At 40.1% G+C, this 26,796-nt stretch overlaps 1 protein-coding gene across 1 annotated transcript; it reads right to left on the reverse strand.

Moving 5' to 3' along the window:
* cpne4a (copine IVa) lies at window positions 1-25,952 on the reverse strand. Its single transcript, XM_087812212.1, has 16 exons — window positions 25,913-25,952; window positions 24,327-24,518; window positions 20,765-20,944; window positions 18,210-18,281; window positions 18,068-18,142; window positions 17,040-17,123; window positions 16,880-16,969; window positions 16,126-16,224; window positions 7,837-7,923; window positions 6,167-6,226; window positions 4,869-5,002; window positions 4,698-4,752; window positions 4,292-4,343; window positions 2,526-2,659; window positions 2,205-2,441; window positions 1-1,660 (listed from the first exon to the last, which is right to left on the reverse strand). Exons 2-16 carry the CDS (start codon window positions 24,495-24,497, stop codon window positions 1,529-1,531), a joined length of 1,662 nt encoding a protein of 553 aa, XP_087668338.1. The 5' UTR covers window positions 24,498-24,518; window positions 25,913-25,952; the 3' UTR covers window positions 1-1,528.
* Between the last annotated feature and the right edge of the window lie 844 nt (window positions 25,953-26,796).

The raw sequence follows: 26,796 nt of genomic DNA on the forward strand, positions 1-26,796 counted from the left end.
ACTCACTTTTCCATCATTTTGTACACAATACTGCATGTTTACACAACACACAAAACATGTGACCAACACCTGACCTTCATCTCTTCATCCTGTCGCTGGAAGTTCCTGACAACAGACTGAAGACTCCCTTGGCAGATTTGTTAAAGGGAAACTAATGTGAAACTTCAACTCTACTGACTTACTCACATTTAAAATGTTGAAGTCTTCCTCTCGAAGATGCAGTAAGTCCCTCATCATGACCATGCTCAGTTATAAAGTTATTACTTAATCAAGTTCGCAGAACGAAGTTACAAGAACAGAGCTCATTATAATGTAATAATGGGCTTTGCTCCTCCTGAGTCCCTTGTAAGTGGAGACTTCCGGGATTAAAGACGCTGCACTGAAAAACCTTGATGCTTGACCAATTAAAGCAGATTGGGCATGGTCATGGTAAACAGGATTTTACCTTAAGAAAAAAAACAGGGTTTTCAGTGGGCAGGGCTTGAGCACATTTTGTAACGTAAATATCTATAATAAAAACAGTTTTGTGCAAACAGACTCATACTGATTAGTACAATAGATGTCCAAGATTAATTTAATCAACACATTAGTTGCCCTCTAATCTTCTGCTTAAGCCGTTGACCTTGTCAGATCCATCAGTGACTTTTCAGAGACCTGAAAGTCAGTTGTCAGACCCTTAAGGGACTCAACAAAGATCTGTGAGTGACTTGTCAGACAGATCTAAGACTCTTCAGAGACACGCCAGTGACACATAAAGGCTTAAGTAATTTTTCGTTGACCTGTCAAAGACCTGAGTGACTGGTCAGCAGCAGGTTGAGGGAGAAGGCAGGTGCTGCAACACAGACCGGTCTATCTTGACAGTCTTTGATATTTTTATGGGGTCACACATGTAGACATGCACCAAAGGCCTGTCACACGGTCATGTCAACATTGCTTTCGGTAACACCGACGCTCCTGGATTTTCATGCAGGAACACGGCCCATGCATCTGCTCAAGGATGCGGTATAGATGAACACGTATTGAAGGCCACTCATCTGTCCAAAATGCTTTATCAACAAACCTTCATAAAAAGTGGTGGGTAGTTGCATTCCATCACGGCCCGCTTCCTGCCACCATGCTGTCCGCAGAGAAGCGTGTCGGGCTATTGGTTAAAGTCTTTATTGTGCTTGAGTCTTGTTAAAACCTGAACATGGGCTCTCATGTGATAGCCTCTCTGGTCCCGCATGCAGATGCTAAATGTGCTACAGTTAGCATTTATTCGCTAACTCTGGTCTGCTGAGAGAAGTAAAAAGTCGTCAGCCCCCTTCTCACAGAGCATAAAGCAGACACCTCGGCTAAGCTGTGGGTGAAGGGGGCTCATCACTGACACTCTACCACAAGCTAGCACCCACTACCATGATAGCAAGACAGAAACATGCTAGTGCTAGTCAGGATGCCACACACAACTGGTAAAATGCTGAGTGTTTAACCTTCGTCACACCACAAACCACATAATAACGGTAAACATGAGCAAGGGCCGGGCCATCCTTCAAGGTCCAAAAGGCCTGGAAGACTGAAACTCTGTTGGCACTTTGGGCTTGATGCCCCTGCTGTTGTAGTAGTCAACTACCTGGTTGGGCACTTCTGCAAGCACAGTCTTGGCCAGGGCTGCCGGGGATGCCTGATCGACAGACAGACAGACAGAGGGAGAGAGAGGTCAGCAGGTACGCTTCCTCCTGAGGTCAAAAGAGCTGGCTTTGACTCAGCAGGAAGTAAATCCAACTAACCAGGAAGTAGATGTGACTCATGCCAGAATCAGAATGAAGCTGATTCTAACCTGTTGTGATTTTATGAGCAGTTTTGGTTTGTGTGTGCGTAAATTTGCACGTCTATGTGTGCCTCCTCCTCCTCTTCAACACAAACTATCCTGTCTGCTGTCAGAGCTAACTTTCTATCTTCTGAGGCTCCTTATGCAGATTAGACCCGGGAGGGCAAACACGGCAAACTCAGCGGTGCTGTTTCATCAGTAACTTGTTAACACATCAATGTGTCTGCAGACTCCCTGCCATCAAGTCTCCCTCGCTTAAATGACTGAACCTTTTTTCTTTTAAAACATTATTTCCATTAAGGCCATTATCCATAACATTATGACCTTTTGTTGCGGTCCAAAGTGCTAAGTAGCTCATGTACAAAGAATAACACTATCAATAAGGTTGAAAACTCACATGCTTGAAGTTTCGAAACGGGACAAACTGGACGATGTCCCGGAGGACCGGCTCTCCTTTTGGCGAGCGCAGGATCCCGTCATCACCATCCAACATCTGCATGTCACTGAAGTCCGCGCTGCCCACGCCCACGATGATGACGGACATAGGGAGGTGCGAAGCCTGGACGATGGCTTCACGCGTGTCGGCCATGTCGGTGATGACGCCATCAGTCAGGATCAGCAGGATGAAGTATTGCTGCAATGAGAGGAGATTCTTAAAATAAGACATGATGATACTACATATCTAAACACTGGCTAACAACAACTATCCACGCCTCACCATGGCCTCTTTGGTGTGAACCTCCTGTGATGCAGAGTGGGCAACTTTTTGGATGATTGGGGCGATGTTGGTGGGCCCGTATAGCTGAAGTTTTGGGAGACATGCCTGGTATGCCTCCACCAGACCCTGAATACCTAAGACAGAGACATAAACATAAGACTGTTGTACATTTTTAATACAAGTATGAATATTTGATTCATTTTTAAAGAAACATGTAGTCCACTGGTTATCTGAAAAGGATGCCTTCTAGACGCCTCACTTGGGATTTTGTTCTGGGCATGTCTCACCGGTAGGAGACAACAGGGAAGACCCAAGAAACACTGGAGACACTACCTGTATATCTCTCAGCTTGTCTGGGAATGCCTCGGGAGAAGAATTGGATATAATGTAGCCGAGAAGAGGAAATTCTGGTTCTCCTTGCTGAAGTAGTTGCCTCTGAGACCTGACCCTGAATAATGCGGAAGGTGAAGGTGGAGGAGACATTTGGTCCATGTAGATTCATCGTGGACATGGTAATTAAGTGAGTTCTCTTGTGGAAGTTGTCACAGACTTCTCTGCTGATTGGGTTTAGAGGAGGGAGTTGAGGGGTGCGGCGGGGATCCAGTGGAGACTCTCTGACCGCTAACTGTAATTGCTATGACGTTGATGGTCATAATTCATCGGAACAAGTTGTGCAACCTTCAAACACACAGCCTCAAGCTGTTCTGGAACGCCACAAACATCTAATTTTACCATAGCTGGTTCAAAACAGTATATTCTGGATGAATGCTGAACAAACTTGTTTGGCTCCCTAACCTACATCCCAGCTCCTCCTCTACAAGCTCATCCTACTCTAAATTGATGATCTGCACATTTTTTATTTTCTCCTCTAACTTTTCTCACAAGTGTGTGGTTTTGCTTTAAAGAGCACCTAATGTGAAAACCCAAGTCTCCTGACTTATTCACATGTTCCAAATGCAGTAGGTCATTCATCATGACATTGCTCCGTTTTAAAGTTATTACTTAATAAAGTTCTCTCCCGTCTGAAATCTCGCCAAACGAGATCATGGATTAAATGATACATTCTGACTCTGGTGTCCTCTCCTAGAAGCCCTAAATCGGTTAAGTACCTACATGTTAATTGTGAAACAAAATAATTATTAATGTAAACATGGTGAGAGTTACTTCTGCCTATAGGTGTTTTTGTAAATGTGTAAATTTAGCAGCAAACCTTATTTTTATTATTCGTTTTTAATGTACAAAACGGGAGTTTAAGGGCTTAGTGGAAATTTAAGTCCTTGTGCAACTCGTGTTTTTGAGACCAATCAGAGCAGAGTGGGCGAGATTTAGTCTCAGCTGAAACAGAGCATTTTAAGTGGGCGGGCCTTAAGCTTATTCTCTAATATAAATATATTTTTTAAATTAGAGTTTTGTGCAAAAAGAAACATACTGATGAGTATAATAGAGGTCCTAGAACAGTTCAAGAGACACTTAAATCAGCACATTAGGTGCCCTTTAAGGACCCTTCTGGGGCTGGTGTCTGACCTGCATCTGCGTCAGAGTCCCATACTGTGGCCAGGTTCTTTATCTTCTTCATGAAGAGCCACAACGGCTCCTCTTGGTCCCATTAGACCTCACCTTTAAGGTCATGCAGTGGGTGAACCAGGACTGAGGTTGTCCCAGGAAGTCTTTACAGAAGAACAACAACAACATCCAGATGCTTCTTTTCTGTCTGAGGAGCTAGTCCAAGTCTCTAATAGATTCCAACATCTGATTGTAAAACCAACCTGCACACTCTGGATTATCCTTGTTGAAGTTCACTGCAAAGTCGTGGGAGACCTGGAGAGGGATTAGATGTATTTATAAGAGGAAAGTTCTGGGATTAATAGATTATGGAGGGATGAATGCTGGATGGACGTGTTGGACTAAAATGAATGCATCGTAACTGGAAGGATGAAAGAACAAATGAGAAGCTAATTGGATGAATGGAAGGATTGATTGTGTGGATGACAGAATAAAGTGGGAGAGAAATGTTTTGATTTTATAAGTGTGCAAAATTTTGAATGAAGAGTATCAAAATGTATTCAGTTTGCTCTGCATTTCAGAAAAAAACAGACCCCAGAGGGAGGAGGGGTGACGATGATTGTTGCTCCCCCACTGACTAGATCATGCTGAGAGCTGCTGGTAAATTACCTTGAAGTCCGGCGGGATCTGAGCACCGAAGCCAAACGCCGGGAACATCTTGTCACTGAGATGGGAGAAGAAGAGAATAGTAGAGCGATCTGATTACCTAACTTGCTCATTCAGGCAGTCAGGCCAGGGCAAATAGACGTCTGGGAACAACTTCCCGTCTGGAACACTAACCTGTCGTAGTCCTGGCAGATCTCTCCGACCGCCACCAGAGCTTTCAGGTACTCGTTGGGTTGGAACGGGTGGATGTAGTGCAGCGAGCAGCTGTTACGAGGATCTCCGTTTGACGCCGTGAAGTCGATGGCCACCTGAAAAACATACACAACTTCAACACAAACACCAGATTTTAACAGCAGATTGTAAAACTTTAATAACACACACACAGAAAACACAACAGATGGAACAATAACACAACACACCTGCAGCCGACAAATGTATTGAAACCTTACTGTGGGTGTTAACAATTTCATATATTTGATGTTGTGGTAGTGTCACAGTTGTGTGTCTGAATCCACTTCTTGAACTCTCTAACCTCAGGTTTTCTTTTAACGATCCGTCACACCGACTGTTGACACGGCGTGTTTGTTCCCCTTTGCTCGACTTATTTTTGCCACACATGAGCGTGAACAGCCACCACAGACGCTGCGTCGGCTGCGTGTTTACACATGTCGGCGCTTCAGGCAGAGTGTAATAAGGAGAGAGAGGGTCTTATTGTGAGCCCCCAGCCACAATAATCCTGCTTTACATTTATTTAAATATGCCCCACTGTGGTGGTTTACAAACCCACAACCACGTCTTTTGTGCTTCATCTGTACTACGCTTGTATTTGTAAAACACTGGAACACTCCCATGTTGTTGTCTGCTGCATGAAAACACACTGTGACACATAACAACAAGATGGCACGACACCCTAACACATGGTAAGACAGCTCTTGTCTCACAAAGAGCCGAGTCTGATTATGTTCTAACTTCTGTTGAGAAAAGCATCTGATAAGTTGAAGAAGAGAATTTGGTCTGGCTGCTCCCTGCTGCAGATCAAGGTTTGCCTAGAGAACCCAGTTCCTCCCTCAGGGACCGGATCTGTCAGCAAGATAGCGGGGAAACCAAACCACTTAGTTCTGCTGGTTCTGCTGGTCGGACACAGCTGGCAGTAACTGGGACACTGGGGTGACGGATGATGTTGCCCTGGTTACTGTTGCCATGGCAACAACAGAGCCAGAAAGGGGACACAAGGACCCAGTCCTGGTCAGAGAAGACTCATAACAGTGACACACACACACACACAAACACACACACACACACACAAGTACTTGTATGTCACTGTACGTGTTTGTGTCTGTGTATCAATCAGAGTGTGTGTGTGTCAATATGTGTTGGTCACTGTGTGAGTGCATGTGTTTGTGTGTGTCTCATTGTGCCTCTTTGTTTTTGTGAGTCTGTTTTTATGTAAGTGTTTTTTGTGTGTGTCTTACTGTGAACTGGATCTGACAGCCTCCCATGATGTAATCCAGGAATGAGTGCATCTTGATGATCTGTAGACATGAACACATCACTTATTCATCATTCTACATTACAGCAAAAGTGACTTAACTTGTGTGTCTGTCACCACACTATTCGCTGCAATCAGACAAGTTAGAGGGGAAACTCAAGTCATTAATTCAGTAAGAATCTGTAATTCAGAGCAGAAGTCAGTAAACCTGGAGGAGAAGAATTTCTCCTGTTCCCCTATGGATGGCGTGACCTCTTGACCCCTGCTAGCTGTGACAGATTCAGGTCAGAATAACCTAAGGCTGAAGATGGTGATGGAATCTCCAAAGCCTTAACCTGATTTCATTCTGTCTCCCCCCAAGCTACCGGCAATGGGTTAGCTGCATACGACTCTCCTGAGAGTCTAGTGAAAGACTTGACACAAGTTGGTTCACTGACGACCCTCTATGACCGTTTAATGAAACGAAACACAGAATTGCCTGCACATATGTCAAGAGTGACACGCCTTTTTGTATTATTCAAACAGTTTCTAGGAAAGGAAAACGTTTAGATTGGATAAAAACACACTGATGAGTTCACTGAGAGAGAGTAAAGGCCTGGACGTCTGACGACGTCGGGCAGTCCTGTGTGGTTTGACGTAGTCTGCCCTCATCCCTAAAAAAAAAGGCCTCGGAACACACCAAAAAAATTGTCTGCAAAAGTGTACGTTCTGCGCATGTGCAAGACATAATAATCTCCCATAACAGCGGGTGGCGCTGCAGAGGTGATCATCTGGGTTGACACCACAAAGAAGGGAAAACCGGAAATGCTTTAGGACTAGTCGAGAACGGTCTATGTTTTCACCCATTGAACGAAAAATAAAATAAAAATACGATGGATAACCACACGAATATAAAGCGACTGGCATTGTCAGCCCTTTTTTCATCTTGTTGTGGAAGAAAGACGTCGAAGAAAAAAACGCATTAAGTGGGATTGATGAAGCCATGGATCTCAGAGCGGCAGCTCAGCGGAGCAAGATATAGGGTAAGAATTGTTATTATCTATAATGATCATTAAAGTCACGTCAACAATATTGTCCTTCTGTAACATTACCACAAAATGACCATGTTAGAATAAGACACAGTGATAATGGAATCTACAAATGTTGAGATGAGGGGGAAGGTGACTCACATGAAAGGTTGCATGTGAAAAGGACAACAATTCAAGACATTAAGGTAAATGAATTAGAACATGAAACAGGAGGTGATGAGATGTGTTCCAATGTTATAATGTACGCTGGATGCATGTGAAAGGACATCTTTGTCGTCCGACTCCAGACTGAGGGAGACACACCACAGGGACTGCCAGTCAGCGTCAGATGCACAGTAATCTCGGCGGTGTGTCAAGGCCTTTAGAGGACATGTTTCACATGTTTCCTATCTGCAACTAAAACACATGGACACTAACCTGTCAAGTCCATGTGATGAATAAATGTCCATGAGATTGTTATTTTAAATATGACAAAACGTTCAGATTCATCAGTTTGGTATGTCATGTATAGTTAGACTTCTGTCATGTTGTAAGTTGATAGAAAAAGGTGTAACAGGAGTCATGATATGGTTAACAACGTCTGTGTTCGAAGCGACTAAACAGGGCAAAATAGTTGGTCTGTTACCTTGCACTGGCTGAGGATGATGATCCCAGAGTTCTTGTAGCCTTTTTTCTTGACCTTGTATTTTGGGTTCATGCACGGCCACTGCACCTGAAACACACACAGACATTCTTGAGGTTCTGTGCAGGCGTTGCCTGGATAACTAGGACATGACCTTCACATTGCAGTCATTAACATCATGTTGTAAGAGTTGTTGTAGGAAACCAGTCTGCATGTCACTAAGGTTTCAAGTCACTTAAAGGTCCTCATAAACCACTAAGGACTCAGTAAAGGCCCTACAAATCAATATGGTTTCAGGAGAGGGCCCCACATATCAACGAGAGGTCCTCGCAAGTCACAAAGGTCTCAGTAGAGGTCCTTAAAAGTCACTAAGGTTTCAGAAGAGGTCCTCACAAATCACTATGGTTTCAGTAGAGGTCCTAAAAAGTAACTTAAAGGTCCTCATAAATCACCAAGGTCTCAGTAAAGGCCTTACAAATCAATATGGTTTCAGGAGAGGGCCCCACAAATCACCTAGAGGTCCTCGCAAGTTACTAAGGTCTCAGTAGAGGTCCTCACAAATCCCTAAGGTTTCAGCAGTTGTCTCACAAGTTATAAGCAGTTACTTTAAAATAGTAACTTAGTTACCAATTTTTTATTACTTTCAAAAGTAACTCAGTTATTTTCTGTTACTTTCAAAGTATCTAGTTACTAGGGTAAGTAACCTATCTGTAAGAGAGGGGTAAAGATTATGGATGTTGTGATTAATAAATTCAGACAAAAATTAAGAACAATAAATTCAATGAACAAAAACTATTCAAACAAATGTAATATGGGGTGCACGATCATAATTTTTGTGGCCAATACAGATTGACAATTTTTCCTCAATTTCTTTTGCCCATAGGATTTTAAACACACAAGTAATTTTTACTTATTTTCAATTGATCGTACAAATCTATTAAATGAAAACAATAAAATAGAACGAAACGATTCAAAACATTTTTTTTAAAGAACAATAATAAACAATTCAAAACTTAAAGGGTTAAATCAATTCAACTGCTTCGTAAAACAAGATAGCACAGACAACAGTGAATTGGTCAAGCCCACAATGTAAAATTCACAAAAAAAATCATCATCTGCCTTATCACATGACAGACGGATGTTCTATGTGTTTCCTGTGTGTTACTTTTTTCATTGAAGTGACACAGTTCACTTTACTCACAATCAGGATCTACTGATGGTTCCACGCACACAGTTCAGGACCAGAGGAGAAAAATCCTTCCAGGCTGTTGCTCCTAAGCTTTGGAACGATCTTCCTCTCCCTTTGCGCTTGATGGAGTCTACTCTCTTTGCGCTTGATGGAGTCTTCTTGATGGAGTCAGTAGACATGGAAGACATCTTAAGACGTTTTTATTTGTTCAGGCTTTTCCTTGATTTTCTGGAACTCCTGTTGCGTTATCAGTTTTATCTTGACCTTCAAAGTATATACTTTATTGAATATTGTTTTGATTGTTTAAGCGCTTTGTAACCCTGGTCTGGAAAAGCGCTATATAAATAAAAATTACTTACTTACAGTGTCCCAGTTAAAGTGTAAAGCATTTAGTTTTAAAATATAATACATTCTTGAACTCACAAGAGTAATCCCATTGTCATTGAAAATATTGAAGTGTGTGAATGAGGTGTAAAGAAAGTTAACAGGCGTCATGTTTCTTCTTCATGTCTCCCTCATCCACGCATTCATTGTTGATTTATTTTAAAAGAGTTAAAAATCTTCCTTAAGCCAATACGTCTTTGTCCACCTTTCACAAGGCACTCTACTGCTCTATCAAGAGAGGTAATTTAACTGAATTAAGCCATGTTCAGTAACGAGTAACAAGGCTTTTGAAATCGTAGTAACATTATACTTCCAACACTAGTAATAAGTAACTTAAGTTTCAGTGGAGGTAATCACAAGTCACTAAGGTTTCAAAAGAGGTCCTCACAAGTTACTAAGCTTTTAGTTTAGGTTTTTGAATGTGATTTGTAGACTCTAAGCTATTAATAGATGTGTCCGTGTAGACTCTCATTTATCCAGGTCATGGTTATCCATGTGGTTCGAAAGTGACTCAAGTGGACTGTGTAGAGTTCTAGGAAGAGGTTTCACCTCTCATCCGTTTCTACAGTTCCAAATGAGCTGGTCATGGCAGCTAGTATATATCCTGCTAGGGGCAAGAACAGGCTCAACACAGGAGAGCCACTACCTCATGCCTGGGCTCTGCTTTCCATCTGCACTAAAAAGACACAGGACTTTAGAGGACAGCCAGAGGGGAAAGACAGTTTGAAAGAGGAGTAAAAGACGCCGTCTAAACTAGGCTGAAAACCCTCCTCTCAACAGAAGTTGGGATCTCAGCTATAACCTCTAATCAACTTACAGAGTGTTTAGCTCCCTCCCTAGGAAAGTCTCCAAGGAACCCCAACTGGGATCATGTGTTGGTCAGACCTTGCTGGACCTTGTCAACATTTTTTATTTGTATAGCGCTTTTCCAGAGCAGGGTCACAAAGCGCTTAAACAATCAAAACAATACTCAATAAAGTATATACTTTAAAGGTCAAGATAAAATTGATAACACTACAGGAGTTCCAGAAATTCAAGGAAAAGCCTGAACAAATGAAAACGCTTAAGTTGTTTTTTAAAGGAGTCAGTAGACTCCATAAAGAGCAAAGAGAGAGGAAGATCGTTCCAAAGCTTAGGAGCAACAGCCTGGAAGGATTTCTCTCCTCTGGTCCTGAACCGTGTGCGTGGAACCATCAGTAGATTCTGATCCACAGACCTCAGAGCCCGAGCTGGGTATTAAGGCTGGATCAGATCACTGATGTAAGGAGGAGCCTGACCATGAATAGTTCTGAAAGTAAGAACCAGAATTTTAAAGTTGATCCTGAAAGAAACTGGAAGCCAGTGAAGAGTTTTAAGGATCAGAGAAATGTGAGTTCTTCTAGTGGAGCGGGTCAGAATTCTCGCTTCAGAGTTCTGAATCAACTGCAGGCGAGACAGCTCCTTCTTGTTTAGACATGAAAATAAACTGTTGCAATAGTCCAGGCGAGAAGACACAAACGCATGGATTACAAGCTCCAGATCATGTTGTGACAACTTATTCCAAGTTTAGAGATTTTTCTCAGTTGAAGGAAACAGTTTCTGGTTAGTTTTCTGCAGTGTTGAACTAGAGGCATGTCTTTATCAAATACAACACCCAGGTTTCTCAGGCTCAGTTTGACAGGCTGACTTAAGTCACCCAAGTACTGACTCAACCCTGGAATCTTATCATCAGGAGCAATCACCAGAGCAAACAATTGACTAAGCTCAGTTGTCAGTTCAGCCTCTGGGGCTCAGTTGGATCAAAAGACCAGTACAGCTGAATGTCATCAGCAAAAATGTGATAAGAAACATGAGGAAATCTCTGAATGATTTCAATCAAGTACAGGGAATCAAGTACAGCAAAAGCAATAAAGGACCCAGAACAGAACCTTGAGGGACTCCACACAACAGATCTGCAGATTCAGACCTCATTTGATTGGCAGATACACTAAAACTGCGCCCAGAAAGGTAAGATGAGAACCATTCTAACACAGACCCAGACAGTCCCACTTCATCCCGCAGTCTTCTCAGCAGGATCTGGTGATCAACGGTGTCAAAGGCTGAGGACAGATCCAAGAGAACCAGAACAGTGAATTTACCCGAGTCAGCCGACATCATGATGTCACTGGACACTTTCAATAAAGCTGTCTCCGTAGAGTGATGTTTACAGAAGCCAGACTGAAACTTCTCATGGATGTCGCTTTGATCCAGGAACAAAGACAGCTGCTCAAAAACCACCTTCTCCAAGATCTTGTACAAGAAAGGGAGCTTAGAAATAGGCCTGAAATTACTGAGCTCAGTTGGGTCTAAGCCTGTTTTTTTGAGTAGAGGCTCCACAATGGCATTTTTAAATGCATTGGGAAAAACCCCTGTGGAAAGGGAGCGGTTCACCCTTATTGGTAACCCAGGGGCCAATTACATCAAATACTTTGATAAAAAGCCTACAAGGAAGGACGTCATCTGAACAAGTGGAGGGTTTCATCTTGTTCACTAGTGCCGAAATATCACCCAAAGATACAGCAGTGAAGGAAGACCAAGAGGAGGAGAGGGGCTCAGAAACAGTAGGGGTTCCAAACAAAGGGGAAGAGATTTTCTCTTTGATCAATTTAATTTTGCCAAGAAAAATCTCAACAATGCATTGCTGTCAGCTTCACAGAAGACAGGCTTGATTTGAGGAGCGGGAGAAACGAGAGAATTAATCGTTTCAAACAACACTTTGGGGATTTTCTTATTTGCTGCTAGCAGTTTTCTGATGTAATCAGATCTAGCAGTTTCTACCATCTCATTGTAAGAAGACATCAGATCCCTGAGGTGAAGTCTGTGCACCTCAAGTTTAGATTAATTAATTAATTAATTAAGGTTTTAGTAGATGTCCTGACAAGTTAGAAAGGTTTCAGTAGATGTCCTTACAAGTCACTAAGGTTAAACAGTGGTCCTCACAAGTCACTAGGGTTTCAACAATGGTCCTCACAAGTCACTAAGGTTTCAACAGTGGTCCTCACAAGTGACTAAGGTTTCAACAGCGTTCCTCACAAGTCACTAGGGATTCAACAGTGGTCCTCACAAGTCACTTAGATGTGTGTCTCACTTGTGTTACTGACTTCAGGAGTTAGACCACAGACAAAGTTGAACCCACAAGCAGATTTAGAACCAGCTGGTCTGTGTGGAACAGCAGCAGCTGAGTGGGTCGGTTCTGACTCGCTTAAATTGTATGTAATCATCTCCTCAGAACAGAAGAGTTGATAATATCCAGAAGCCTTCATTATCAACAGAGCCATATGCTCCAACAAGGAACTCGATAAGGAACCAGTCTTTTTTAAATCCATGACGACTCAGTCAGGTCCAGTAATAGTCACTGCAGGTCTTGAGGGTTCTGAAAGATAGAACATGGGCAATTTCACCTCTTCACGCAGAGGATCTTACGGTGTTGATCGTAATATTACAGCTGATTTTTGTGTTTGAGGGAAGTTGTGCTTCACAAGTGACACCACACATGTTGTCTGGGAAATATTTCAAGCTCAATAATTTCTCTTAAGGTCATATATCAGGGATCTCGAAACCCATCAGACTCTTCTAAAGAATCTAAAAAAAAAGGTCAGCTATGGTGTCCCAAAAGGTTCTGTACCTAGCCTGATTCTATTCACAATCTATATGCGTCCACAAAGCACTTTGATCAGAAGACATTCTATAAACCTTGACCGTTACGATGTGCTGATGACACTCAACTGTATTTGTCTATGAAGCCAGATGAAACAATTAAAGTCATGCAATACAGATATCAAGTCCTAGATGACCAAAAACATAATTTTACTGATGTTAGAACATATAAGTTCTTCTAGTTGGTCCACCATATCTTTGACAATCCCAAACTAATTAATACTCTGAGCTTTAAGAATTGGGGTGTTTGCTATGATCAGGACTATGATCATTTAACTCACACAAAAAACAGCATTCCCTTCCTTTGGACGGCTGAGAAGCTCATTTATGGTTTTTACCCCCAGAATGGACCACTCTAACTATCTTAAGTCAGGATGCCTAGAGTCTCACAGAGCTCTTCAGCTTTTGTTCTGACTAAGACTGTGCCGTCCCCTTCACATTGTCTTCCAGTAGAATTTAGATACAATTTAAGATCTTTCTCGTAACCTACAAAGCTTTACATGGTTGAGCATCAACAAACATCACAGATCTAATCCAAACATTTCAACCTTCTAGGATGTTCTGGAGGGCAAACACTCTCTCTATGTATAAGTGTAATCTTAAAACTTGACTTTAAAGTCTATGGTAAGGACGGGCCCAGGCTCTGCCTGAACCACCCTTCTGTTATGCTACTATAGGTTTGGATTGCTGAAGGAGGATTATAAGAAGTTTAAACCCACACTTCTCTTCTCCATCTCTCACAGAGCTCCACATTTTGCTCCCTTAGTCTTAGTTAAACTGTAAATTGTCTTGAGGTAACTTTGGAATGATCTGACACTTTTAATGAAACACTATTTAATTGGTGTTCTGTACTATGCTGTGGTGTGCTGGGTTGGGAATGTGTCAAGAGGTTGGACAGGCTAATCGGGCAATCTGGCTCTGTGGTTGGCAGGAAGCTGACAGTTATATCTGTTATATATATATATATATATATATATATATATATATATATATATATATATATATACAGTGTGTATCTGTTAATGTTTCTGTCTATGTGTGTGTTTGATTACATGTGTTTGCCTGTGTTTTTTTTGTATCTGTGGGTGTTCGATTACATGTGCTTGCCTGTGTTTGTTTGATTACATGTGTTTGTGTTTATTTGGTTGTCTGTGTGTATTTTTTCATATCTGTGTGAATATGTTTGTATATTGTTTGTCTGTGTGTTTTTGTCAATATGACTGTCTCTGTGTTTGTTTGATTATTTGTCTCTGCCTGTGTGTGTTTGATTACATGTGTTTGTTTGTGTGTATTTTTTATGTCTGTGTGTGTTTGATTACATGCGTTTTTCTGTGTGTATTTGTTTATATCTGTGTGTGTTTGATTAAATGTGTTTGTCTATGTGTATTTGTTTATGTCTATATGTGTTTGATAACATGTGTTTGTCTATGTTTATTTGTTTATGTCTGTGTGTTTGTTTACATGTATTTGTTTACGTCTGTGTGTGTTTGATTACATGTATTTGTCTGTGTGTATTTGTTTATGTCTGTGTGTGTGGTTGAGTACATGTATTTGTCTGTGTGTATTTGTTTATGTCTGTGTGTATTTGATTACATGTATTTGTCTATGTATATTTCAATCATGTCTCTGTCTCTGTGTTTGTTTGTTGAAGTGTGTTTGTGTTTATTTGGTTGTCTGTATGTGTTTGTTTATATATGTGTATCTGTGTGTTTGTCTCTGTGTATTTGTTATGTGTCCATCTCAGGGTGTGTTTGATCACATGTGTTTGTCAATAACTCACTTATGAATGATTTACTCACTCACTCACACGTTCATTGGCTCACTTAAATTCCCGCTCATGTACTTCCTCACTTAATTAGTGAGCTCTTGTGCAGAGCAAAGCAGTACATTTCCCAAAGGAATGAATGGGGCACAAGTCATGAGTATTTTAGTTGTATTTGAACCTGTTTCCTAAAATGTGTAGTTTTTCAACTGTGACACTTGAATGACAGTGATTTTAGAAAAATTCAGGGTTTTCAATGAGTGTGGTGGATTATGGTTGAATGTTCGTGGAGGGGAGTAAATAGACTGAAACATTATGACCAGAGACTGAAACATTATGACCAGAGACTGAAACATTATGACCAGAGATTAAACATTATGACCAGAGACTGATACATTATGACCAGAGACTAAACATTATGACCACAGACTAAACATTATGACCAGAGACTGAAACATTATGACCAGAGACTGAAACATTATGACCAGACACTAAACATTATGACCAGAGACTGACATATTATGACCAGAGACTAAATACATGTGACTGTTGTCAGGGTCCCCATGATACATGGGACCGTTGTCAGGGGCCCCATGATACATGGGACTGTTGTCAGTGGCCACATCATACATGTGACTGTTCAATACTGATACATTTCCCATAAGAAATGAATAGGACGAGATCAAATCTGCAATGTTTTGGGATTTTTTGTTATGGGGAAAGGCGCACACCCACTCTCAAGATTTTCTGGCGAGGAATTGTTTTGTTACTTTATAAAGTTATAAAGAGTCCAATATGACTAAAAAATTGGCTTCACTCCTCCTCCGGCCACTTTGTTTATACCACAAGTCCCTTGACGGTGGTGACCTGACGACGCTGCGTGACAAACCCAGATGCTTGACCAATCACAGCAGAGTGGGCGTTATCATGGTAAACAAGATTCCATCTCGAGAAATCTAAGTATTTTCAGTGGGCGGGGCTTAAACACATTTTCTAATGCTAATATTTCAATTAAAAGAGTTTTGTACAAAGAGACACATACTGATGAGTACAATAGGTCCAAGGTCTATTTAAGACACACTTAAATCAGAACATTAGTTGCCCTTTGATTTACTTATTTGCCTGATTGTGTTTACACCTAATAAAAGTTTGGACCCCAGCTTTCCACCTACACGCCTTCGGACCAAAAGCCATAGACAGCAATGTTGTCCACTGCCGAGGTCCCACTTTCCTCTTCACCTTATTATAATCTGTTGTGGATAATATCACATGTGAGACTCACCTGTCGACCTTCAATGGCTCCTCGCATTTCTTTGAATGAAGCCTCAAACTCCCCAATGTAGTCATGCTTTCCATTTGAGTCCCAGTCCCACACTGTGCACTGAAGAACACGCACAAACACACACACACAAAAGATCAATTTTCTAACAATGGAGTCACCTCTGTTAAAGAGGAGATTTCAGTTCCTCTAATTAAATCACTGTATTGGCTTGAGTCAGACACTAACAACTTTACTGTAGTCTGCCACAACAGTCTAAGGTCACATGTGGGTGTGGAGGGGGAGAAACCTGGGCAACATAAATAGTGACTTGGGTGAGGTGAAACATCTTCCCATAACTACTCTGTCCAGTTGCCTTGCTTTGGATCCCTTTGGATAACCATGACCTGGATGAACGAGAACCTTAACAGTCCTACAAATACTTTGGCATAGATAGATAGATACTTTGGCTTACCACAGGCAAATGGTAACCACAAACCACGGGCTACGAGGAATACCTTAAACCAAATACCTTAAGGCAAGTCCTGAAGAGTCATCTTACAGGCAGAAACAAGGCCAGGGTCATTTATAGCTATGCCCTACTAGTAACCAGATACCTTGATGGAGTAATAAGCTGAGGGAGAAGAGTATTTGGAGAGGAATGGGGTGTGAGATGGTGTCAAATGCAGCCATCAGGTCAAGAAGTATGAGGATGGGGAGTGAACCAGAGTCAGACGCGATGACCAGGTCATTTGGGATTTTTATGTGTGCATGTCACCTGCAGCTTGCGCTCATGGTCTCCACTACAGAGGGAGTTGAGAGAAACTTTGAATGTTTTCCAAACTGGGTTCAGGTTGTTCATCACCGTCTGAGAAAAAAATATCTGTCAAAGTCTAGGTTGTTGCAGTAAACACAACCAGAGGTGGTTCTGGTGATACCTCAGTTCTGTAGACCAGTTGCATGGTGGCGTCGTCGTTGACCCGGTGGATTTCTAGAAAAGGGTCTGACTTGCTGAAGAAGTCCTGAGAAGATACGAGGACTCCTGTTACTGTTGGACGAGGAGCACAAGACATACACAAAGGTAAATACACACACACATCAACGACAAACACACACTCACACCAGAAAATGGTTACACAGGAATAACACTCACACACATTAAGACACACACATAAATGAGTTCAAACAATGTTTGCTCAGAGAAGCTGCTGCTGCTATTGACAACTCCTTCTTTGGTAAGTTCAGCAGAGTGCAAAGTTACAATTCTTCAGATGATGACACTCAACTCGCAGAAGCTAACACTGCTAAAACTAAACAAGATACGGCTAATGTTGCTAAAGTCAACAATCCTAAAGGTAGTTCTGCTTAAGCTCATCACTTAAGAGAATAAAGCAAACAATGCCCAAGATTTGTGGTTAAGAATCTGCAATCGCCAAAGACGCTTTAGCTAAATAAGACAAAGATAAAACAGCTAAAGATGCTACCGTTGCTAAAGATATTGGGTCTCATTCATGAAGAGCAAGTAAATCTAAATCTAAAGCACATAAAGGTATTCGCTTCATTGTGTAGAATAATCTGTAATCGTGTATTGTGTATTGTGACCATTTACATAGATAATTCAGGATAATTTGGATATTAAACCTGGTAATTGTCAACCCATTTAGCTGAATTTAATATATTTTATTTTTTGTTATACAAAGGCAGCCGCATATTGTTCACATAACAAATCGCAAGTGAATTGAAATGTTAATTTATTCATGAATTTAAACAAACTCTATGCTTAGGAACAGTGCAGTAAATTTGGGTAGTAGCTACAACGAGATAGGAACTACTAACATTTTTATAAAAGCCAAAATATTCCTGTTCAGGTAGTACACACAAATTCGTTCTGCTCACACTTCATGAATGAGACCCACTGAACATTTCTTGTCTGAAGAACAGATCGCAGTGAGAAGGATCAGTGAACCTTGTCGTCCAGCTTCCTAGCACTGAAGGAAAGTTCAATGTAGTCGTCGTTTCCTGTCAGCTCCTCAGCAGAGATCTGTGAGCAGAAGATGTGATGAGTGGAAGTAGGTTAATGGGGTGAGAGGATGTTTGGTTGTACTCACGGTGACGATGGTCTTTCCAACACTGCCTCCGGGTCTGAGTAGAGCTTTAGACAACTTTCTCTGTGAGATTATCTGCATACAGACCCACACACACACACGCACGTATACACAAAAGCACACACACGCACATATAAGAAGACAAAGGCAACACACACATTGATGAGCAAAGGTTAATTAAACAGAAACATTGACACAAAAAGAGACAAAAGCACAAAAACTAAAGGCTTGTAGACAGGTACAACAATGCAGAGATAAAATACACACAACTAACAGTAAACACAATGAAACTATGACACACACTTCAAGTAAAATTAAAATACAATTAAAGTAAAGTAAAGTAAAGTAAATAAAGTAAAATTGTTTTTCGTTTGTTTCTTCTCGTCTGGACTATTGTAACAGTTTGTTTTCATGTCTTAACAAGAAGGAGCTGTCTCGTCTGCAGTTGATTCAGAACTCTGCAGCGAGAATTCTGACCCGCTCAAGTAGAAGAACTCACATTTCTCCGATCCTTAAAACTCTTCACTGGCTTCCAGTTTCTTTCAGGATCAACTTTAAAATTCTGGTTCTTACTTTCAGAGCTATTCATGGTCAGGCTCCTCCTTACATCACTGATCTGATCCAGCCTTACACCCCAGCTCGGTCTCTGAGGTCTGTGGATCAGAATCTACTTATGGTTCCACGCACACGGCTCAGGACCAGAGGAGAGAAATCTTTTCAGGCTGTTGCTCCTAAGCTTTGGAACAATCTTCCTCTCTCTTTGCGCTTGATGGAGTCTACTGACTCCTTTAAGAAACATCTTAAGACGTTTCTATTTGTTCAGGCTTTTCCTTGAATTTCTCGAACTCCTGTGTTGTTCTCAGTATTATCTTGATCTTTGAAGTATGTACTGTTTTGAGTATTGTTTTGATTGTTAAAGCGCTTTGTGACCCTGGTCTCGAAAAGCGCTATATAAATAAATACTACTTACTTACTTACTTACACAAATGCAAAGACACACACAGATTAATACATGGAAAAATATATCTTTATAGATAAAAAAAATACACACAGTTATACGAGCATAAACAGATAGACACAAACACAGTTCACAACACAAACACACGTATAAAGAGAAAAAGATAAAAACACAGAAGAAACACACACAAGAATAAGATGAAGCCACTAGGAATAAAAAGATAAAAATACACAGAGGTAAAGATACAAAGATAAAGAGACAAAAGTTGAATACACAATGATAAAAACTCAACGGTAAAAATACGATGACAAAGGTTAAGAAATAAAGATAAGGAAACAAAGAATTTTGCACGAAAAAATGCACAAAGAAAACAATACAATAAAATAAATACACAAGAATAAAAAAACAAAGATAAAGACACACATAAATACAATACACAAAGATATTTAAACATGAAGACACAAAGACAGAGATGCAAAGATAAAGGCACAAAAATACACCAAGGTGAAGACACGAAGATAAAGACACAAATAATTATGCAGAAAAGAAAGAAAATACACAAAGATAAAAGTAAGTATAACGTCTAAAAGATAAAGACACAAATGTAAATTCAAAAATAAACAAAGATAAAAAATACAAAGGTAAATACATGTACAAAATACAATAATAATTAAACAAGCAATAAAGATGGTAAGTGAAAGATACAAATGGTAAGACTAAAAGATAAAGACACAAACATATACATACAGTTAATATATGCACACAAGACTAGAACACAAAGATTAAGACACAGAAGTGAAGAGCGGACTGGGGATATCTTTGGGCCACTAACAGCTTCATGGACCAGCTGGCTGATCAGGATCTCAGCAGCTCTGGCACATAGAGGAGTAGTTGAGAGGGTGAGGGAGGAGAGAGAGGGTTCTCGCTCTCTCTGAGTCAACTTTACTGCAGACTAACAGAGCTCAGAGGATCCTCACAGCAAGAAGCGTCAAATGCAGCTCTTAATCTCTAAACCCCTGGCATTATCTGATGACTCTCACGACAAATACTGACTCTCTTCTACCTACTCTTCTATGAAAACACTTCTAACTTTCTACTTCTGTCTCTTTTCTCCTGAAAACCCTATTTATTCATCATCTCCAGCTGATCTCAGTGATCCCACTCCAACTCTGCAGTGACTGGTCAAGCATTAAGGTTTGTCACAGCGCCTCATTAATCCCAAAAGTCTCCACCTACAAAAGTTTTAAAAACACAGCGGGGAATGATTACAGCTGGCTGGCGGAGGAATGAAGTCATTATTACATAATTGACTTTGCTCTCATATCCTCTCGTTCGCTGACATTTCAGACGGGGGAGAACTTTATAAAGTAATAAATATTTTTAAAAATCATGATGATGAGGGACTTACTGCCTCTTGGAGAGGAAAACTTCAACATTTGAAAAATGTGAGGGAGTCAGGAGAGCTGGGTCAGTTATTTACCCTCTAAGATTCTTTCTTCTTTTTACTCTCTTCCACTGCATCTCTTCTACTGGTCTGTTTTTTCCAATTCTCTTTTTTAATGTTCTGTTCACTCTCAGGTGGCTAGAGTTCCCGTCTCACCTGTCCCAGCGTGCACTCCACTGAGCCGAGGAAGTCGTCCTCCTTGAGTCCATTGTGGCTGCTGTTGCAGTCAAGCAGCTCGAAGCGCAGTCGTTGCACTTCCTCAAAATAAAAGTCCAGTGTAAAGACTTGAGAGAAGGTCGGGTTCACACAGCTGCGGATCACCTCGGTCCGGTCCACCTGCAGGACTGCAGCTCTGTCAGTGACTCTATCATCACTACATCATCTTCATTACATCATCATCACGTATTCATCATCTTTATGATCATCTTCTTCTTCTTCATCACACCTTCATCATTCTTTCTTGATCTTCATCACACTTTCATCGTTATCATCTCACTCCATCATCTTCATCACACCTTCATCATCTTCGTTATTATCTTTAATTATAAACCTTTATCATCATGTTATTATCATAACCATGTTGTCTTCTTCATCACACCTTTATCATCTTTATTATAGCAACTTCATCATCACATCTTAATCATAATCTTCTTCATCACACCTTCATCATCTTTATTATAGCAACTTCATCATCACATCTTAATCATAATCTTCTTCATCACACCTTCATCATCTTTATTATAGCAACTTCATCATCACATCTTAATCATAATCTTCATCATCACACCTTCATCATCTTTATTATCACAACTTCATCATCACATCTGCATCATTATCTTCTTCATGACACCTTCATCATCTTTATTATCACAACTTGATCATCACATTTTCATGATTATCTTCTTCATGACACCTTCATCATCTTTATTATCACAACTTCATCATTATCTTCTTCATCACACCTTCATCATCTTTATTATCACAACTTCATCATTATCTTCTTCATCACACCTTCATCATATTTATTATCAAAACCGCATCATCACATCTGCATCATTATCTTCTTCATCACACCTTCATCATCTTTTATTATCGCATTTCAATCATTATCTTCTTCATCACACCTTCATCACTTTTATTATCATAACTTCATCATCACATCTTCGTCATTATCTTCTTCATCACACCTTCATCATCTTTATTATCACAACTTCATCATCACACCTTCATCATTATCTTCTTCATCACATCTTCATCATCTTTATTATCACAACTTCATCATCACATCTTCATCATTATCTTCTTCATCACACCTTCATCACTTATTATCATAACTTCATCATCACATCTTCGTCATTATCTTCTTCATCACACCTTCAACATCTTTATTATCACAACTTCATCATCACATCTTCATCATTATCTTCTTCATCACACCTTCATCATCTTTATTATCACAACTTGATCATCACATCTTCATCATTATCTTCTTCATCATCTTTATTATCACAACTTGATCATCACATCTTCATCATTATCTTCTTCATCACACCTTCATCATCTTTATTATCACACACTCATCATCATCACATCTTCATCATTATCTTCTTCATCACACCTTCGTCATCTTTATTATCACAACTTGATCATCACATCTTCATCATTATCTTCTTCATCAAATCTTCATCACTTTTATTTTCACAACTTCATAATCACATATTTATCATTATCTTCTTCAGCACACCTTCATCATCTTTATTATCACAACTTGATCATCACATCTTCATCATTATCTTCTTAATCACACCTTCATCGTCTTTATTATCACACACTCATCATCATCACATCTTCATCATTATCTTCTTGTTCACACCTTCGTCATCTATATTATCACAACTTGATCATCACATCTTCATCATTATCTTCTTCATCACACCTTCGTCATCTTTATTATCACAACATCATCATCACATCTTCATCATTATCTTCTTCATCACACCTTCATTATATTCAATCAATATTTTAACACTTTCATTGTCTTCATTATCATAATCAGTATTATCACACCTTCACCATCTTCGTCAACATCATTATTGTCACAACTTCCTCTTATTGGAATTTGATTGTTTAAGCGCTTTGTGACCCTGGTCTAGAAAAGCGCTATACAAATAAGAATTACTTACTTACTTACTTACTTACTTATTCATCGGACCTTGATTACCTTCAGCATCATCACCATCAACTTCACCTTCATCGTAATTATCAAACCTTCATCATCATCTTTTTTGCACTTGATCATCTTCACTTTATCTTTATCGTCCCAATCATTATCTTTTTTATCACATCTTCATCACCCTCATTTTTATTACACCTTATCATCTTCGTAACATCTTCATCACACATTTATCATCCTTATTACACCTTCATCATGTCCATCATGTCATCATTATATTACACCTTCATTATTATTATCTCCATCACACTTTTATCATCTTCATCACATCTTTACCATCTTCATCAAACCTTCATTATCATTGTTAACACGCCTTTGTTATATTCTTCATCCTTATCTTCATTATCACACCCCAACACCATCACCACACGTTTAAAATCTTCAACATTAAACCTTTATCATCTTCATCATCACACCTTTATCATCTTCAACATCACATCTTTATCATCTTCATCATCACACCTTTATCATCTGCATCATCACACCTTTATCATCTTCATCATTCGCTTTATTATCACATCATCATCAGCATCATTACACCTGCATCATCATCAACATCACACCTTCCTCAACTTCACCTCACTCTCATCATCATCATCACACCTTAATCATCTTCATCACACTTTCATCATCTCCATCATCTCATCATTATATTACACATTCATTATTATCATCTTCATCACACTTTCATCATCTTTATCAAACCTTTGCTATCATTATTAACACGCATTCATTATGTTTATCACCATATAGCTTCATTATCACATCCTCATCCTCATCAACACCACACCTTCATTATTTCATAACACCTTCATCATCATCATCACACCTTAATCATCTTCATTATTGTCATCATTAATATCACATCTTCATCTTCATCTCATCTCCATCATCCTTATAACATCTTCATTATCGTCGTAAATATTATAACACCTTCATCTTCATCTCATTTATATCATCCTTATAACATCTGTATTATCGTCGTAAATATTATCACACCTTCATCACCTCAAACAATTCCATCATCTTCATCATCCTCTCTATCGTCATCATTACTATCATACATTTATCGATAGCTTCATCACACTTCATCATTATTTCATAACACCTTCATCATCCTCTACATCAGGGGTGTCGGTTGTGGTGCAGGTTTTTTGTTCCAACCGATCAAGCATGTACAGTTAAACCAATGAGGTTTAAGCTTAGAAAGCAACACGAGACTGACAATCAACTGATTACACTCTGAAGTCTCCTGATTGGGTCAAAGGGGGTGCTCTTGATTGGTTGGAACAAAAACCTTCACCGCCCCGGTCCTTTGAGGACCAGTTTGGAGACCCCTGCACTACATCATCATCATTTTTACACCTTCACACCTTTATCATTATCATCTTCCACACCTTTTTATCATTATCACTCCTTCATCATTATTTTCATCACTACCTTCACCCAATCCATTCATTCATTTAATCATCCCATCAACGTCACCTCCATCCACTGTCCGTGCGACTTCATGTTGAGGGCCACACATGGATCGGGCTTGGACAGTGCGTCGCGGTCACTCAGACCGCGGCAGGTTACTCTCAGCTCCACCTTGGTCAGACATGGACTGCCGAACAGACCCAGAGAGTTGGCCGCTGACTCGTAGATGTCGCTCATCCTGGAGGCGCGTAAGCAAGTCTGCGGGTCAAACGTCAAAGAAGGTCAACAGACATAGTGATGCAATCTACCTCATTACAGATTGAGCCTGACATTTCTGTCGCCACTGATGGGAGCCTCTTATCAAGTGTCTGCATTGGGTCAATCTAATGAACATATGAAAACTGGCTAGCTAGCTAGTGTGTGTACGCTTACAGGTGTGTGAGCACAGTAACCGCCTTCATAACAAGTCTCCAGGTGGAGTGGTTACCTGTGGTTTTACTTCACTGCCCGTCACTTTCTTCCAGACCAGGTGGTAACCCGACTCTTCATTCTGACCATGCAGCACAAGTTGTTTCCTGTAGACTGACTCCATCAACGCCATCAGCTGGTCATGTGATTAGCGGGCAGGATGTCTCAAGTCTTACTCAGGTTACATAGGAAGTGGAGTTGGAGGTCAAGTGCATGTCCAGGAAGATATTTTTACGCAAAATCTCAGATTGAGTTCCACCACTGCAGCCATTGAAGCTGACGCTACATAAAACTAGCAAAGACTGAGTCACTTATTCATCTGACCCATGAGTCACTTGAGTCACTTCAGCTGGAAGTCAAATCGAGCTTTACAAAGTTATCTTTTGTCTTTTATACATGTTGTGAAATCCAAGTCCACCAGAGGGAGCAGCTCATGCTCAAGCTAAGATACTACTGAGAAGGCATAAGGAAATTATTGTCTCCTTAATCGTCGAGCCCATCAGTCTGGAGAAAGGAATTGAGTCAGTCTATCTCTGAGTCATTGTGACTCAAGTGGACTTAAACTCCAAAATCTCACTACACAAAGACTAAGCGATAATCATGACTCTTAAGGGCTCAAACAATGCAACAACACATTGCAGTGGAGAGCTGCACGAGCAAGTCACATGATCTTGCATAATTTGGCAATGATCTCAAATAATCTATAAGAATATATAATAAAAGGAAAAATATATACGGGAAGGAAACATGAAAAAAGATTCCTGACAAAAACCTAAACACAATTTAAGCAACAATGGGTAGAAAACACAACGATAAAAACAAACAGAATAAATGTCACATCAAAAGTTACAATGAACTAATTTGACGACATAAGAACACATGTGACGGTAAAAATGAACAAATATCAAGAAGAAAAAAAAACAACATAAGTGAAGAAAACATCTGATACAAACAACCAAGGAATGTCGAAGCAAAAAACAGACAAAGCATCAAAATAAAACATGAATGTTAGAAGAAGCGCACATGAAAAAACAACAACATCCAAACAATTCACATAAGAGAAACACAACATCACACACTGATGAGAACTTGATCTCACATAGATGTGTCAATGGAAGGTGAGCCATTCAGGTGATGTTCAGTGTCAGTCTGGTCTTCAGTTAAGTTTGAAGATGAAGATTTACCTTCACAGCAGCCTGAAGAACCCCTACGGTGTGACCTAAGGACGAGCCTTCATCACCCTACTCCTCCTCGGGCTGCAGGAGTCTCCTCTGCCTCCTGATGACTCCTGCGCTGCTTTATATATGGACCAGCCCCGTCACTACTATAGCCGCGGAGCAGAGCAGCGGGCTGGAGCGACCCCTGCTGGCCGCACAGAGAAAATCCACGAACACGACATAGAAGATAAAAAAAAGTTTCAGAAAACACGACATGCTAAGCAGGGGAAAATGCCTTAAATGTTTTTCTTTGAGGTCCTCACCTCCATGCCAGTCATAGCATCATAAACCCTCCCTCTTGGTTAATACCATATGACTACAATATGATGATTTAATTATACATTTTCGAAAATTCCACTTATATATTTAATTATATTTTGTGGGATAGTAGCTAATATCCTGTGGAAGAGATCTGAGGTAGGCATTGATCATATCTTTAAGGGTTTTTTATATACCTATAGCATCATAAATCCGGCATCTTTGACAATGACATATAGGCAAAATAGCTGAAATGTGATGTTTTGATTATCAATTTCGCCATAGGAAATGCTATATTAAAAAGTAAACTTCTGTAGGTTGGTAGTTTACGCCCTCTTAAAACGACCTATGGCATTCTATGACTTTGTAAATCATGAAAAGTATTGATTTATTGCATCTTGAACTTGCCATCTTAAATGATCTGAAACGTAATAACAAGGTGAAAATCTAAATTTGTGCATTTTAAACATTACATAATATATACCTGAGGTGGATTACCAGGCAGGCGTAGCGTTATGCTGCGCTGCTCTTAATTTGAAATCCGGAAGTTTATATCCTCCTTCTGAATGACGTTTGTGGAGTGTAACGAAAAG

The sequence above is a fragment of the Callionymus lyra genome, chromosome 17 (genome assembly GCF_982586985.1).
Source record: "Callionymus lyra chromosome 17, fCalLyr1.hap1.1, whole genome shotgun sequence".
Lineage (NCBI taxonomy): Eukaryota > Metazoa > Chordata > Actinopteri > Syngnathiformes > Callionymidae > Callionymus > Callionymus lyra.

Excerpts from the sequence above, each read along its gene's own strand:
- cpne4a (XM_087812212.1), bottom strand. The coding sequence starts at position 24,497 with ATGAGCGACATCTACGAGTCAGCGGCCAACTCTCTGGGTCTGTTCGGC. Across the intron at positions 20,945-24,326 it reads CGCACGGACAGTGGATGGAG|GTGGACCGGACCGAGGTGAT; the intron begins GTGACGTTGATG and ends GCAGTCCTGCAG. Across the intron at positions 2,442-2,525 it reads TTCACACCAAAGAGGCCATG|CAATACTTCATCCTGCTGAT; the intron begins GTGAGGCGTGGA and ends CTCTCATTGCAG.